The sequence below is a fragment of the Mauremys mutica genome, chromosome 2 (assembly GCF_020497125.1).
Source record: "Mauremys mutica isolate MM-2020 ecotype Southern chromosome 2, ASM2049712v1, whole genome shotgun sequence".
Lineage (NCBI taxonomy): Eukaryota > Metazoa > Chordata > Testudines > Geoemydidae > Mauremys > Mauremys mutica.
Window position 1 is genome coordinate 292,931,288 of NC_059073.1, and position 17,667 is coordinate 292,948,954.

The 17,667-nt window shown below is 42.7% G+C and overlaps 1 protein-coding gene across 1 annotated transcript in view; it reads right to left on the reverse strand.

The window, feature by feature from the left end:
• Window positions 1–17,667, reverse strand: part of SMARCC1 (SWI/SNF related, matrix associated, actin dependent regulator of chromatin subfamily c member 1) — a 147,336-nt gene that overhangs the window by 70,077 nt on the left and 59,592 nt on the right. Inside the window, exons 14-19 of the mRNA XM_045004886.1 lie at window positions 17,393–17,514; window positions 13,001–13,072; window positions 9,823–9,936; window positions 8,797–8,950; window positions 8,280–8,393; window positions 4,717–4,776 (exon numbers count right to left, since the gene is read on the reverse strand). Of these exons, the coding sequence (XP_044860821.1) occupies window positions 4,717–4,776; window positions 8,280–8,393; window positions 8,797–8,950; window positions 9,823–9,936; window positions 13,001–13,072; window positions 17,393–17,514 (636 nt within the window). The remainder of the gene's footprint in view (window positions 1–4,716; window positions 4,777–8,279; window positions 8,394–8,796; window positions 8,951–9,822; window positions 9,937–13,000; window positions 13,073–17,392; window positions 17,515–17,667) is intronic.

Here is a 17,667-nt window from a genome sequence, read left to right on the forward strand (position 1 = left end):
GGGAACTCACCGGCTGCCTGTTCCTCCAGGTGTCTCCAGAGCCTGACCCCTGGGCTGGTGGCCCCAGCAACCAACACCAAGGGAGTGCATCCAGGGGCAACAGGGAGGGGGAGGGGCCACTACTTTATACCCTCTCCCGCCCCCGCCAGTGTCCAGGAAGCTATGGCCGCAAGAAAAGCCCTTGGTGGCCACATGTAGCCACAGTAACCGCATTTCAGAAACGCTGGCCTAGAGTCTCAATAGCATGTTAACTCGCACTATGGTTTTGCTATACAACTACATGACTAGGTGGCCACCTCTTATCTTGCTTCCCCTATTTATAGTGATGAAAGTGAAAATTAGTCAACATGTAACAGAATCATCTGTATTCCAGGAACAGATATGCTTCAAAAAGGAATGTTCGCAGTTTCCTCTAACACCTTGTGGCATAGCTGGGGAGCTGTGAACATTATCAGAACTTCACAGCATTCACCTTACTTGCAAATATATACACATCACTCCAAGGGCATTTCTTTCATAGTGTAAAACCACGTTTTCAACTGTTTGCCTCAAGACCTCATTGCATTGTAAGATACACTCAGGCACATAATAGGATTCTGGGGCTGCAGATACAGGAATCACATATTACTGGAAGTTAAAGCACATTTTATATAAAGATATTCTTATGAATTCAGAAATGGCAGCACCAACATCCATAGTTCTAAACTGCATGGGATCTCTCAACTGTCTTTTCCATTTTACATATGTGACTCTTTTTAAGAAGCTACCCCCATTTTAAAACTCAATTCATTGAGGCGGTCAACAAGCATGTGGACAAGGGGGATCCCGTGGATATAGTTTACTTTCAGAAAGTGATTTTCAGAATCCTTTTTACAAGATGGAGCTAGGCTGTTCTCAATGGTGGCAGATGACAGAACAAGGAGCAATGGTCTCAAGTGGTAGTGGGGAAGGCCTAGGCTGGATATTAGGAAAAACTATTACACAAATGGGATACCTAGGAAGGTGGTGGAATCTCCATCCACAGAGGTTTTTACGGTCTGGCTTGCCAAAGCCTTGGCTGGGATGATTTAGTTGGGGTTGGTCCTGCTTTGAGCAGGGGGCTGGACTAGATGATCTCCTGAGGTCTCTTCCAACCCTAATCTTCTATGATTCTAAGATCCCTCACCAAAGGCTCTTATGCAAAGTAAGCTGTCATGGGATAAAAGGGAAGGTCCTCTCATGGATCGGTAACTATTAACCGGTTAAAAGATAGGAAACAAAGGGTAGGAATAAATGGTCAGTTTTCAGAATGGAAAGAGGTAAATAGAGGTGACCCCCAGCGGATCTGTAGTGGGACCAGTACTATTTAACATATTCATAAATGATCTGGAAAAAGGGGGTAAACAGTGAGGTGGCAAAATTTGCAGATGATACAAAACTACTCAAGATAGTTAAGTCCAAAGCAGACCACTAAGAGCTACAAAGGGATCTCACAAAACTGGGTGACTGGGCAACAAAATGGCAGATGAAATTCAATGTTGATAAATACAAAGTAATGCACTCTGGAAAACATAATCCCAACTATACATATAAAACGAAAGGTTCTGAACTAGCTGTTACCAGTCAAGAGATATCTTGGAGCCATTGTGGATAGTTCTCTGAAAACAGCTACTCAATGTGCAGCGGCAGTCAAAAAAGTGAACAGAATGTTGGGAATCATTAAGAAAAGGAAAGATAATAAGACAAAAAATATATTGCCTCTATATAAATCTATGGTACACCCACATCTTGAATACTGCATGCAGGTGTGGTTGTCCCATCTCAAAAAAAATATACTGGAATCGGGAAAAGTTCAGAAAAGGGTGAAAAAATGATTAGGGGTATAGAACAGCTTCTGGACTTCTCAGCTCAGAAAAGAGATGACTAAGGGGCGGGGGAGAGGAGATACAATAGAGGTCTATAAAATCATGACCATGTAGGGAAAGTAAATAAGAAAGTGTTATTTACTCTGTCTTGTAACACAAGAACTAGGGGTCACCCAATAAAATTAATAGGCAGCATGTTTAAAACAAATAAAAGGAAGTATTTCTTCACAGAACGCACAGTCATCCTGTGGAACACTTTGCCAGAGGATGTTATGATGGCGAAGACTATAACAGGATTTTAAAAAGAACCAGATAAATTCATGGAGGATAGGTTCAGGATGGTGTCCCTAGCCTCTGTTTGCCAGAAACTGAGAATGGGCAACGAGGATTGATCACTTGATGATTACCTGTTCTGTTCATTCCCTCTAGGCATTGGCTACTGTCAGAAAACAGGATACTGGGCTAGATGGACCTTTAGGTCTGACCCAATATGGCCATACTTATATTCTTATCGACAAAGAAAAATTACTTACCTGTACAGTAACTGGAATTCTTCAAGATGTATTATCCAGATGAGTATTCCACTCAAAGTGCACATGTGCTCATGCGCCAGGATCAGACATTTTTGCTAGCAATGTCTGGTCCATGCATGCGCCCTGAACACCTTCCTGCCAACAGTACAAAGAGTGAAGCTGGTCTAACTACCACGCCAGTTCTCCCTCTATCGCAGAGCTCTGGCATGCAATAGGACTCCTAAGCAGAGAGAAAGGAGGGCAGGTTGTGGAATACACATATGCACTATACATTTCAAAGAACACTAGTTACTATACAGATAAGTAACTTCTTTGAATGCTTGTTCCTATGTTGACTCTATTTGAGATGAGCCCCAAACAGTGACCTGAATAAGGAGATCGGAGCTTAGAGTCTTACCCAATAGAGAGAAATGGACTGTTCTACTGAAAGAAGCTTCTGCTCTGGATGCCTCTACCACAGCATGGTGTCTATCAAGCTATGTATGGAACCCCACGTGGCAGCTTTTTAAGTGTCAATACTGGGAATTTTTTTTTTCTTAAGACAGTGCTCAAGCCTCCAGAGTTCTGATGGAATAGGCCTAACAATGATGGAACCTCATGGAATAAGTCCAAAGAGATTCACTTTTAAACATGCCTTCCCTGGACCCTTTTTGTCCATCTAGCTTAGAAAAGGACTTGCATATTCCACACTTTGCTGGCATATATGATTCCTCCAGACCAAACAGATCCAGAGTGTCAGTCATTCTAGGGAAAGGCTCTCTCACAAGAGGTGCAGTACTTCAAACCAGGAGATTTTGTGAGACATCATACCTAAATAAGAAAGCTTTTGATAAATGAAAGAGGAGAAAACAGGGGAGGTGCAAAGAAGTAAATTCTCAAAAAGCCTGATAACTATGACTAATACAACAAATTGCCAGACGTCAAAACACACTAGCACTAGTAACTATTAAAAACTACTCAAAATTCTTAGAAAAGATTTGAGGGATGCAGATACTGTAGCACTCCATCTCAAGCCTAGGGCAGCAAAGATGAACTGGAGTGGCAGCTGATCTGGCTCTTTATACCCTCTGTATGGGACATGAGGGAGTCAGGGGGGTTTTGTTTACAGGTATAGGTATAAGATAAAGCAATGATGTAATGAGCCTACAAGGCACATAACTATGTTTAAGATAGTTAAACAATCCATAAGGCCCAAAAACCTTAGCATAAGCAGTTAGCCAGGAGGAACCCTAGATCATAAGGTATCATAAGACAGAATGCTGTAATGACTAAACTGCTGACAGGTAATCACAACATGCTAGTTTATACCATCTTGGGATATTTTAAATTAGGATTATCGCAGATGTCTGACCACAAGAATGCCATGGTAACTAATTGACATATATGCTAATAAGCATGAGGTAAGAGGCCTAGTAACCTATGGGAGAAGGTAACCCAACATTAGTAGGGTGAGGAAATACAAATAAGGAAAGGGGGAGTAGGCACAATGTGTCAGCATAACACATTATAAAAGTTGTATCCCAGCCTGTGTGCACTGGGAGATGTAACTCTTGGGAGGTGCCAGGATGATGACCACTGGTGATGGTGATGAGGAAGATAATGACTAATACTTCAGGTTCTTTTGCAAGGGCTGGTGAGTATGTGGCTGCTCAGATGCACGTTCTGTATTACAGCCCAACCCCGCAAGGTAGATAAAGGTTTGTAACTTTTCTAACGGTCTTAGATACAGAGGGTTTTTCCTAGGTGAGAGTGTTGCAATTGTGCACATCAGGGTTCCCAAGAGACCAGTAATTTTAATACTATTGGACTTGATCTTGGGACAAGAACCTACCAAATCTCAGAGTGTCAACTGGGAATTCTTAAGTAATCGATATAATTAATACACAATAGATCTGACAACAGTGCATGTGTGGCCTAAACAGACACGAATTGAAAACTGGAGATTGAGACCACATGCGCACCTCAAGTGGTGCACACACATGGACAATCACTGGAAGAATCACCAGATTATATTTCATATTACTAAGGATATAATTTTGTCACAGAATAGATTCCGTGACTTTAACAGACCTCTGACTTCATCGACTTCAGCCCTGGCAGTCGGCGGTGAGCTCTCGATGGCGGGGGCTCAGACTGTTAGTCCCCACCAGGTATTTTTCATAAAAGTCAGGGATAGGTTGCAGGCTTCCGTGAATTTTTGTTTATTGCCAACGACCTGTCCATGACTTTTACTAAAAATACCCATGACAAAATCTTAACCTTAGATATTACATACAAAAGCCTCCTTTCTCTGGATTACCTTCAGTATAAAACAAACATTCTCCTTCATCAGCTCTTACCTCTAGTAACAGCAGTGTCTCTTGCTCTGTCCATTCTCTTCCAGCACTGGCTCCCTTACTCTATAAAGGAAGAAAAGTCAAGATAGATTACTTATCTTTGCAGGAGCACTACTTTGAGCAAAATAACTTCTTGTAAAAGCAGCAGCTGTGGTGGTTCTATCTACTACCACAGCCTATTAGTCACTCTTCCCAGCAATCCTGCTATAGTTGATCATATCGCTGCTTACCGTAGGCAGCTGTCCAGTCTGCAAGAATTACACTCAGAATTTCAAGAGACACAGGAGGACAGGAAAGTATGTTTAACTAAGACAACACTTGCATAGTAGACAGGTTGGATTGTATTAGGTATATAATGGATACAGTAATGTGCAGTTTGAGAGACTGGAGTAGTAGATTCTTACTAGGAAAATGATCCTCAAAAAGAGATAAAAATACCTGGAGCGAAAAAAGAATCTCCAAGGATAATTAATAGGGAAATGCAAGCTCTCTGAAAAAGAGACAGTCTCTCCCTGTAACTGCCCTTTGCCCTCAGTATGAGTATTTAGCATAGCATCACTCCCGAGTTTACTGTATCTACACCAAACTGATTTGGGAGTTACTTAAAAGTTTCCCTGAAACTACAGAACTCTTGAAGAGGATACTACCACCAGCTTCAGCTGATATAAACACCCCCTCACAGATGTCAAAACTTCCCTTATAAGGAGGGAAGGTTAATGGGGTTATGTAGTTCTATGTAAGACACTGAATTAATGCCAATAACTTATCCTTTCCCCAAATATCTGCACAGAGTACAGATCACTAACCCATGCGACACAAATTAAAAGTGTCAGCCATCAGGCACTCACAATTCTTACATAGGCGGTATGAGTCCTGAGGGCATTCTGTGCCAAAAAGTTAAAAATTATGCATCAAAAAAATAAAAGTTCTGCGCACTATATTTTAAAATTCTGCAAACTTTATTTGTCAAATCAATGTGAAGGCTCCAGCCTGGCACTAGGCAGCACAGGCCACTGGCTACACAGAGGTGGGAGATCACTGTGCAGCTCCCCCTGGGACATGGACTCAGCAGTGAGGCTGCACCCAACCCTGACACAGCGCAAGGACCGGCCTGCTCCAAAAACACCCCAGAGCCCTGCCCCTCTGTGGCAGGTGCACCAGCTGTGGGCAGGCAGGCTCAGCCCAGGCAGGATCCAAGTGTGGGGGGATCCAGGTTTGGGCTGAGGAGCGATGGATACAGGAAGTGGGAGGGGTGGGGGGAGAGGAAAGAGTTTGCAGAGCTTCCTTCAGCTGGGGGAGAAATCTGGGGGTGGGTCTGACACAGGCCCAGATGCCATGCAAGGGAAGAGGAAGTCCCGTCCTGCCCAGCCCAGCCGGGACTAGCAGCTGAGCCTGCTGCAGGATAGGAGCCACCAGCCAGGTCTTCCCCAGTCCCACCCGCTGCCTCACAGTGATTTACCTCTCTGCCAGCTTCTCTGGGGCCCCGAAACATACTGTTGGGGAGGGTCGCATGACCACTCCTGTGGCTCCCCCTTGATTCCCCATCAGAAGGTCATTTTTCTGTGGGGAAGCAAAGAAATCTGCAGAGGACATAAATTCTGCACATGTGCAGTGGCACAGAATTCCCCCAGGAGTAAATTGCATGTACACAAAAGGAAAACACTTTCGGGGAGGTGGGGGGGGAGCCCCAAAGCCCAAGTACATTTTTATAATTGTGTTTAAGAAGTGTCGAAGAGCACCTAGAGAAAAGGACAGGCACTCTCACTGAATGAGTGTATCAATCAAAAATAAGCGAATAAATCACACAATGAAATCTGGTATGGGTTGAATACCGATTTCTAGTTGGTACCCTCAGTCTTTAGAACAGTGACACATTGTCAGTAGTAATCCTCAATCTGTGTGCTCTTTGGGACAACACATACTGCTCTTATGGAATCCACGTCCAAGCAGTTTGTCTGGTCTCAAGTAGAGCGAGTGAAACGATGATCTGAGAAGAACCCTGTATAGTTCCAGACATGAGGCAGCACTGAATAAATGGACCAGGGTTTCTAGGATACCCAAGTACTGCCAAATACCTTCCCTCTAAGCAGTCAGAAGGGCAGAGGGAGAGAACAGTGTGAAATGCAGCAGGCAGCCACAGAAGCATGGCATTTTGTCTTGATGCTGCATTGCAATAGTGCATCACAGCATTAAATCCGTTTGGGACATGCTGCAATGATGGTGTGTCAGAACATCACTTCATGACTTGGCTCAGAGAGCCCCCCTTTGCTGATGAAGTGACCTTCCAGTTCTGTAAGACTGAGGAACACTGTCCCATATGAACTGGGAAAACAGAACAATCTATACAAAAATTGACTAGTGGGAATTACCTCCAAACCTCCTATGAAATCTATTTTGAAACACTGAGCATGCTGCATGCGACACCTATGATGAGAAGGGCCCTACCACTTTCACGGCTGTGAAAAACATATCATGGCCAGTGAAATAAGCCCTTCCCTGTGATATCCGATCTCCCCACATGCTGCCGAGAGCGCTCCAGTTGGGGGCTCCTAGCTGCTACCCTGGGCCGGGGAGGGACAGTACTTGTGCTTCCCTACACAGCTGCTGTTCGTGGGGAAATCAGACCCGCACTTCTGTGCTGCAGCTGCACCAGAGCTTGGCTCGGGGCACTGGGCTTCTGCCCCCAGCAGCTCGAGGCACCAGAGCTCAAGGTGCCCATTTTTCTGGAGGCCAACAAATTGGTCGGAGCCCCTGGGCACTGGCGAAGACAAGAAACTGTGAGTTCTCAGCTGGGGTGCTCCCAGCAGCACAGGGGAGATTGGACCCACTTCCACGAACTTCTTCCAACTGCATGAAGCTCCAGGGTTGCTGTCCAGCTGCAGAGCTTCCTGCAGCTGGAGGAGGTACTTGGAGGTGGGTCAGATCTCCCTGGTAGAGGGGCCATGCAAAGAAAGAACAAGTCCTGTCCCTCACCCAGCCGGCTGGGACTAGCAGCTAGCAATCCCTGGCTGGGGCATTCCCAGTAGCACAGGAAGATCAGACTCACCTCCAGATGCAGGAAGCTCCGTAGCTGCTGCCTTCAGAGTTCAGCAACACAGAAGTGAGGGTAGCAACCTCACAACCCCTCTCCTCCTCCTCCTCCCCCCCCAACAGCTTTGTGACCCTCCCTGCCATGATCCCCTTTCGGGTTGGGACCCCCGTGGTTAAAACACAGTGAAATTTCAGATATAAATTTAAAAACCCTCTGACCATGAAACTGACCAAAACGCACAGTGACTTTGGTAGGGCCCTAATCACAAGGCAGGAATTCCCAGAATGTTTGGAGAGGGACAGTGCTGATGAGCTTATGGGAGTGTAAAGGTTTGTATTTCTATTGCATTAAATTACATTTCAGGCACCTGGCACAACTACAAGAGGCCACAATTTAGAATATTGTCCAGGTAGAAGACACGTGGGACAAGGATGGAAGACCAGCAACATCCCACCTAGTGATTATGTAACGACTAAGGTTTGTGGGAGAAAGCTCAACAGAAGCCAAAGGGAAAGAAAAACCCAAGCAACTTTACCTTTGCCAAGGTCTTCTTTGAGTAAATGTCTGTGCGAAGTCCGAAGTTCTGCAGGTCAGTAGGCTTCTCTTTGTTTTTCTCAGGAAAGCTCAACATCTGCTGGGCAGCAGGGACCTAAACAAAACCCCCCAACAAATCATCATCAAAATGCATCTACACAGGTGTGCACTGAACTAGTATTCTCTCCACTCACCACTATTGGTACACAAAACTAGCAAATGTGGGTTTGGAGTGCTGCAACTGTAGGTGCACCATTACTCTACAGAATGATGGAGAGATGGAAAATCTACTACTAACAGAATTTCACTGAGACTGAAGGGCATGTGGAGAGAAGGATGCATTTTTTTCAGAAAATGCATGAGCTACATACTTCATTCAGGTACACACAGCACTGACTGTAGCTACAAATACAGACTGGTTGGGACTACATTAAGCCATTCCTAAAATACATGCATCACTATTTCTATCTGAATAAGTGTGTGTGCATGGACATGGTGGTGGCATCTGTAGGATTTACCTGAGGAGCTCGGAGATGAAGAGGCATAAGTCCAGAGGGGGTATCAGCAAGCACATTGAAGTGAGGAGTAGGAGGAGGGCCCATTGCCATGGGACGGCTTTCTGGATCCACTTGGTAGTTAACTAGACCCCACTGCTCCAGAAAGGCATGCACTCTAGGGAACAACATTACATGATTAAAGTCTGAGGAAACAAACCCTCAAGCACATCTGCAGCTGCAGAAAGAAGATACCAGGGAGAAAGTTCAAGTGGGGAACTGTGATGAGTTTGCTGCCAATCACAGACAGGGAAACATAACACATTGCATTAATTCTCAACGCAGGCTTGACAATCCCACTTCTCCGCGTTCAACAAAATGAGAGTGGACAGACAATTTCAATTATGGGCAACGGGAAACCACTTCACACAATTCAGAAAACAGATCTAAAGCTAAGCCCGCTGATGTGAAAACATCTTTGGAGGATTGGCGGGGGGGAGGAGGAGGAGAGAGAAGAGTGGGATGAATTGTGATGGTTTCCGCACTATGCATCAGTTAGCTCCCACCATCTGCCTCAGGGTGACTGTGCATCAGTGATGCTGTATGTATGGAGTATAACATGCTTTGGAATCTTTTGTACAAAAAGAGCTATTTTAAAGAAGTATTTATCACAATACAGATATAAGATGCTCACTTGGCAAAACATACAGTGAGCTGCCATACTGGAAATTCTGAAAACATATTAAAGAAATTGCATGGTAGAAGCTGAATATCATTGTATTAGTTAACATGCAATCTCTTGCTGGTCTCTGAGCCATGCTCACGGTATTTAACTTTCACTGTAAATAAGGGTATTATAAAATGTGGTGTTCACCACAAAAGGAAAAAAAGATGATCTGCTAATAGAAACATAATTGATGCGCCCAGGCCCCAAGTCTTCTACCTCACTATGCAGGAGGTATAGCTTTACAATTTGTAATAAAGCAGCTTTCCTGGGATAAAATGTATTGTTACAGCTAAGGGCAATGGCTGCAAGATTTAAGATTTTACCTCATTACAGCACATACATCTCCAGTCAGGTTCCTTCTGCAGGCAGTGCTGGTCAAGTACTCCTGAGGGTTTAAGCGATACGTATCAATCATGAAGTTACGGTAAGCCAGGTATCTGGAAAGAGAAGGCAGTTCACAGACATTTGAAAATCTACACAAGTTCGTAGTATGTGTCATTTCAAATTCTGACCATTACTAAAATAGCTCCATGTTGGCCCCCATCCTTCAATATATACAGCATGCCAGTGGTGCCTGATATTCAGTTCAAGGACCGTGAAGCCCTAAAATGCACGCTTATAACCACAGGGTGACAGTGAAGCTCTGTGCTTGCAGAAATAGGGGGGAGTGGCATATAACCCAGTGTGCCTCCCTATGCTTCCCCTCTGTTTGGGGGGGAATCTCCCCCAAAAAACTGCACCCATGCCAATCCCCGCCCCAGCACTGGAATTCTGCAGGGTGGGGGTGTTTTCTGTGGGCACGCAGAATCCCCCCAGGAGTAAAAATTGCACGAAGTCAAACAGAGCCCAAAGAATGCAGAGGTGTAACCTGCAGAAGCAGAGAGAAAATTTCAAAGCTCCTCAAAAACACTTGAAGTGGCAAAGAATGAAGCACAAAAACAAAGGAAGCAGAGGAAACCGGAAAGAAAGGGGTCACGGGAAAACTGATTCAAGAAAGAGTCATGGGGCCAAGAAAATCATTTATGAATTTTTACTCCCATTATTTCTAATTGAATTTTACTGGGTATCCTTGTGTGGGCTGGAGTAGTGGCAGTTTGAGAAATGCCTTCACCAGTAGATATAATCAGTTGTGTGATTTTCTAGCATGCTAATTAAATGAAGTACTAGTGAGGGAGGAAGAAAGCTATATTAAAGTAGTATTTAAGTCAGGGATCTTAAACTCAAATCAGCTCGAGGGCCACATGAGGACTAGTACATTGACCCAAGGGCCGCATCACAGAAACCTTTTCATACAACGATACAGAAGTATAGTAAAAATGAAAAAAAATGAAGAGTAATATAGTATGCTATTAAAAGTCAGTGTATTAACTTTTTTAAAACTGATGTGAAGAGGAGTTTTAATAAAATATAAACACTCAGTAATGCACCTCACTCAAATGACAAAATGTGCATTTACTTTTAGAATTACTTCGGTTAAAGATCCCCCCTCTGCTCCCGCCCCCACTCCACCCCTTCTATGAAGCCCTGCCCCACCCCTATTCCAACCCCTTCCCCTAATCCCCGCTCCGGCCCCGCCTCCTTCCCCGAGCACGCCTCCTCCCTGCTCCTCCCTCCTGGAAAGTCCCAAGCATCGCCAAACAGCTGTTTGGCAGTGGGAAGGGCAGGGAGGTAGGCAGAGGAGCAGGGACGTGGAACAGTCAGGGGAGGGGGGGGAAAAGGGGACAGAGGATGAGGGGAACTTGGCTGCCGGTGAAGTCAGCACCTATGGGGGGGCCGCAAGAAATACTCCACAGGCAGCATGCGGCCCGCGTGTTTGAAACACGTGATTTAGGTGAAGTCTTTACCCTCAGCAAAAATTCCCTTTAAGACATCTTTGCACCAGTGGTACTCGGCCAGTATTTCAAGCGACAACAGAAATGCTGTGTGTGTGTTTGGTTGTTCAGTTATGACACAGCCCGTTCCAAACTTTTTTTTTTTAAAAAGGTTTATTTCTTCTGTTTGGCATTCAACTTGCGCTTTCAAATCCCAATGCCAAAAATATGCAGCATTCACTGAAATTGCAGCAAGTACACAAAACTGTGCTAAAATTCCCACTCAAGATCCAGCTACCCAAATTGGTGCCATAATGTTTTACAGTGTTATCACAGATTTTAAGATTTAGTATGAGCAGACATGTTTTCATGAATCCTTTTAAACTAAAACAGAGTTTTGTCAATTTAAATATCTTCCTGTATTGCTGAAAACCCAATTATCAGCCTTGTGCTATTCCACAAAAATCTGACAGTGAAATACACTTTAAACAAACACTAAATAGCATAGTTTTACTTTTTGTGTTGACAGACATGCAATACTTTACAATAGCGAAGAGTAAATGTAATTCTCTCAATTTCATTAATCTAAAGAGTTAACAAAAAATAAGATTTATCTTGACAATCTCCTTTTAACCTTTCATATTAAAGGCAGTATTTCTACGACTAGTTGCTAGTGTACATGAACAAACATAATTAGCTTATTATTTTAATAGGAAGATCTTCTTAAACAGACGGTAAGGAGGAGATGCATTTATTAAAGCATACAGTAGGATTGCAAGGAGAACAGCAAATTCTAGAGATAAGCCAGTGATTGTGCATCAAAATGTTTATCACGTTATGTCTTGAACTGAACACACAAGTTAATCTGGTGTACAAAGCAACCTGGCATATTTTGAGACGGTATTACAGCCAAAGAGACTTTTACACTGAAATAAAGGACATCAAAACTGCCATTCCCAGGTCAGAAAAGCAGCATTTGTAGTGAGGATCCTGTGGTAAGTGGTTTTGTTATTTTTAAACAATTGTGTAAAGTTCTGCAGTGGATGATAGGCACTAGATACCACAATGATGGATGAAAACCTCTAGTTCAAATCAGAACAGCACAATTGCAGGATCATGAAAGCAGCTACGTTATAAATGAAAAAAGGTTACTAGGTGGCTTGGGATATTCTGTTTTTTTATGCTTACAATGGAACTGCAGAATCTCTGTGCTATATACTTGGAACTATGAACTTATGTTTAAATCAATGTGCTCAGGTGTTGTATATCTGTAAACAACGATCAGTGGCAGCTAGCTATTTTCATGTTTTGTTTTATTATGTAGGCTTAAAAAAAACAAACTTTTCAGAAACCATTTTACTGTGTACATAACACACTGTACTAGCTTTGCAACCATCCATCAGCTGTATTTCTCCTAGATATCCAACCTGCTTAGTATTGCTTAGATATGTACAATTCTTACCTAAAATCACAATAAAGTTCACTGTATAAGCAGATACTTCTTGACAATGGACAGACCATGAATGCCTCAATGCCCTTTACACTATTTTCTGATGCATCAGTTCACCCTTGTGTATGTGAAGGGGGGGGGGAGGAGGAGAAAATAACTACAGGTTTTCTGGAACTGAAAGCATCGCTTAGGCTTCACTAGGAACTTAGTCACATGCCTATATCTATGCATTTTACTTACATTTCTGGAGTCTTGGACTTGTTTTTCCCATTGAAGAACTCTGGCAGAGCGCGGCGTTCAATTACATGAATACTGCAAGAAAGTGTGATAAGCAACATGGTTACTAAAGAGACTATACAAAATCCAGCTGCCAATAGCTTGAGTTCACCTTCAAGAATTTTACACGCCCTTAACATGGGCACCTAAAGTGCTAACATTTAAAACAAACACTGTTGTTCAGACATCCAAATATCCCAACACAGCATATAGAAATATATCCTCTAATTACTTAGTTTTAACCACATAAGCAGAGCAATTTAGACATGAATTGCAAAGATTGTGCTTAATTCAAGCGATGAAAAGATACATGCCCAATGTTCCTTTAATCAGACTTGGAGGGAGTGAGAGGAAACCAGATTTTCAACCCATAAAACGATATTTTTACACTAATGTTTTGAAAGTTTATAGGTTGGTAAATGCACTCGCCTGCACCCCAGTCTAATTAGTAGAGAGTATTCAGCACCGGTCTGATTGCCTCAAAAAAACCTAAATGTTTGCAATTCATATGTAATTGATAAGCCTGCTTCAAAATCATGCAGCATTAGAATTGGGTGCTCATCGCTTTGAAAGTCAGGCAAATGCCTAAATAGGCATTTAGGAGTATTAAGATTATGATCCTATATTTCAAAATCTTTGCACTAGTCAATTTTTTAAAAGTGAATTAAAGCTCTGGTTGTTTTGGGGGGATTTTACAATCTCATTTTCTTATAAAAAAGTCTCTTTCTGCTACTGCCATGTGAAAGAGACACAAATAAAAGAGGAAACTGACTTATTGTACAGCAAAACTGAGAATACACAAAGTGCTATCAAACACAAAGTAAACTAGCTCAAAGAATAAAGTAAAAATTCAGTTTCTTTTAGTCAGTTATTTAATGCATTACATGTAAATACTATGGGGGAAATTTCAAATAAAAGTGGAATTTTTTTAGTTGACTGAAGGGGGATGAAAGAAGACTTTACCATTCTACAGCTTTTATTAGACTAGCTGCAAGTAACATAAGCTGTAGAAGGTGAAGAGATTTCTGTTAGTTTCTCTCATCCTTCAAATAAAGTGTAAGAAGGAAATATGGTTTGCTGATCTGTTACTTTAAAAAAAATACAAAGCAAACTGATCCAAAGACATTTCAACTTTAGAGTAATTCCACCTCCAGAATTCTATCACCATAAAGCTAGTCAGTTCATTTTGTGCAATCCACACAAGGTAAATAGAATATGAAAAAGAATCTTATACCAGGCTATGAAATGTAAAGTGCAAATAGAAATTCATCTTGCTTAAAAAACAAACTTGTCTGCCAAAATTTATATGGTCCTTGATTATTCAACTCATTTCTCCATGCTTTAATAGAAGAGCCCTTTCCTGGGTTATGTGTATTAAAGCAGCAAGGAATACACAGTATTCTGGATATAATTCTCTTGCCATCAACTTAACTATGAAATAGCTTTTCTGTTTTAGACAATGATAAAAAAAAGTCAGCCCCATTTTGTAAAAGAAGCTTAAATGGCACGGTAATGAGATTCCCTCCATAAAATTACTTGAATAAGCTCATATAATGACAACTATTTTGTATGAAGTTAAGAATTGGGGACAATTATGATGGCCTTTAGATATAACTTCTTTGGAGGGTGGGATGAGGGTATTGGGGCAGAGAAGAAAGAACACTCCTTGTAAAAGAAAATTATAGCAGTTTTTCCTTTAGATACTCATTCTATCTAGTGTGTATTATTTGCATTGAAGTAGTATGCAGTGACTCCAATCAGGATCCTGTCATGCTAGTGCTATACAAAACACACACATTCTTTTTTTTTTTTTGGTGGAGCTAAATGATATTAGCCTTAGAATGACTTCGATCATAACAATTTACAAAATATTTTAGAAGTAGTGTCTAGTCTAAGGTGCTTAAGCATGCATCAGCCTGGTGAAGTAATAGCCATCAGAAGTATTAGAGTCCAAAAGACACTAGGCTTTCTTTCACATCAATTTGTTGCTGTCTCGATGTCAGACCTCCTTCACCACAGACCTGCTGTATGTTGTCTATTCAGTGTCATAGTGGACATTAATGATCTAATAAGCAGTTTTGTATGGGTCTATAGAAACGCAGCACCAAGCTTCTGCCTGTCATGTTGCACCAACTGATTTAGCTGCCTGAGAGACCCCATTAGGATTATTACTGCTTCTGCTAAACAGATTAATCTGGAATCCTCTTAGTAGACAACCTGCAACTGAAATATCAGGATTTTGCCTGAAAGCCCCAGCATAATTGTACCTTGATTCCGAGTGAGGCCTGTGGGTGGTACCGTAATACAAAATGTTCTCTCTCTCCAGTACCAGAGTACCTAAGCACCTAACAATTCTTTAATGTATTTATCCTCACAACAACATTGTGAGGTAGGACAGTATTCTTAACATAAGAACAGCCATACTGGGTCAGACCAAAGGTACATCTAGCCCAGGATCCTGTCTTCTGACAGTGGCCAATGCCAGGTGCCCCAGAGGGAATGCACAGAACAGATAACCATCAAGTGATCCATCCCCTATCGCCCATTCCCAGCTTCTGGCAAACAGAGGCTAGGGACACCATCCCTGTCCATCCTGGCTAACTGCCATCTTTTATACAACTTTTATCCTCATTTGTAGGCACAGGGACTTTGCCCAAGGGTCATAGTTTGGCAAAGCAGAAAACTGAACCCAAATCTCAGGCTAATGACCTAACCATTGCATCTCTTTCAAATAATAATAATGAAAGACGACAACTAAGATGACATCTGACACATACGGTCATTTTTTGAATATTTGGAAACACACGTTAAGGATGCATTTGTCTAGATTAGAATTTGCTGTCACAGCTGCAACAGCCTAGAACTTCAACAAAGGAAACATCAATGTTATAACCCTAAAATGGCACACAGGCAAAGAGGTCTTCCCCTCAAATGATGGCCTCTTCAGGGTAGTGACAATCTCTCACCTGAGTTTTGAAAACATATATTTTGAAAAAAATCACTATAGTTAAGGGCTGGGTTTCCAGACACCAGTGATTACCAATTCTAGATATAGTCACTCATACTTCTCCTCTTCCATTCCCAACACACCCAGCGTAGATTAGTTCACCTAGATCTCTGAGCTACACAGTCATAATAAGCTGGACACTCCTTATAAAAAAGGATGAAAGGGAATTCAAAGACAAGCAGACATTCTTCCCTGCAGATAAAGTCCAAATAATAAGTAATCCTTTTAGAGCCAGTATTTGAAACCCACGATGGTTAAACATTTCCCATTTCTAGAAAAATTAGCAGCCAAGGTAGGTTATGGGTGAGCAGGAAGGTTACTGGCAAATCTGGGACTTACGAAAAATAAGTCTAAGCAACAATAGCCAAGGCAAGGCATACCGAAGACAGGTACTGTGCAAGCTTCTCCACCTTAATTCTAACCTACCACAAGCCCTACAAGACTAAGAGCAAAGAACTTCTAATCACATCTGTAGTAAGATGAGGCCCTGAAATGTGTCTGAGGCCTGAACCAAAGTACTTCCAGGCATTGCTAAGCAAAAGCTGGGCTGTGAGCCAGAGGCAGGCTTCACTCACAGAAGTTGGCGAGAAGAGGGTTGTTAGAAGCAGGTACATTCACATGTAAGTGCTAATAAAAGGAACTTGTGCCAAGATGGCACTTGGACATCCCGATACAAGGACACTCCACAGACATAACAAGGAACAGGCAGGTGCATCTTAAAGACAGGTTCAAAAGGACAACGTGATGGATAGATCTGTTTGTCTGAAACAATGTGATCAAAGGGGGAGACAGCACCCCAATGAGCCAAGGGGCTGTACCTCAATATGTCAGGAGGGATGAGTGATTTGTCCTGTAACTGTTTAGAAGTAGGTCCCGGAGTGTGCATCTTTGTCCAGCCTAGGGGGCAGTGGAAAGTCCCGCCACTGACTAAGCCGGTCCATTGCCAGGGGGCACATATTCGTAGTATGTCCTGTAGAGTCTATAGGAAACTATTACTGTGCTTCGTTTGACAATAAACCAAGCTCGGGTTTCTTTGTACCTTACTAGAGTCTGTGGTTTTGGGGGTTCTCTCAGGATTTGCTGTGTCAGTTATCTGCACGGAGCCGGGGCAGCACACAGAGGGACCACGCATGCAGCCGACTGTTATCATTGAACAAGAGCAGCACACCACACCGGTAGCTACTGACAACATTAAGGTGCATTTCGCAATGGGGATAGCTGTCAAGAAGGTGCTAGACCTAAACTAAATTAATTTCTGCTTGCAACTCAACAGAATTCCAGCCCAGGTATTTAATTGGTGAAGCAAGTTCAGTAACTCTCTGAATCCTCTCCCCACTTTTTGTTCTTACCAGTTGTAGTCAAACCATGATGCATAGCTTGGAATAATTATGTGATTGGTCTGTTCTGTGACATTGTCTTCACCTGGGTCAATGGATCGAGACTGATCACCTTTGTTGGGATCTTCATCTTCCTACAGCAGGAGAAAGACAATAAAAGCGTTAAAAGTGGGGGAGGGAGGGGACAGCATGAACAAGGACTTGTCTGCACAGTGGTCTAGTGCACAGCAAGCTGCCGTGTGACTCTACAGTTACTAACTGGCTGTGCCCAATCTGCTGCGCTAGGG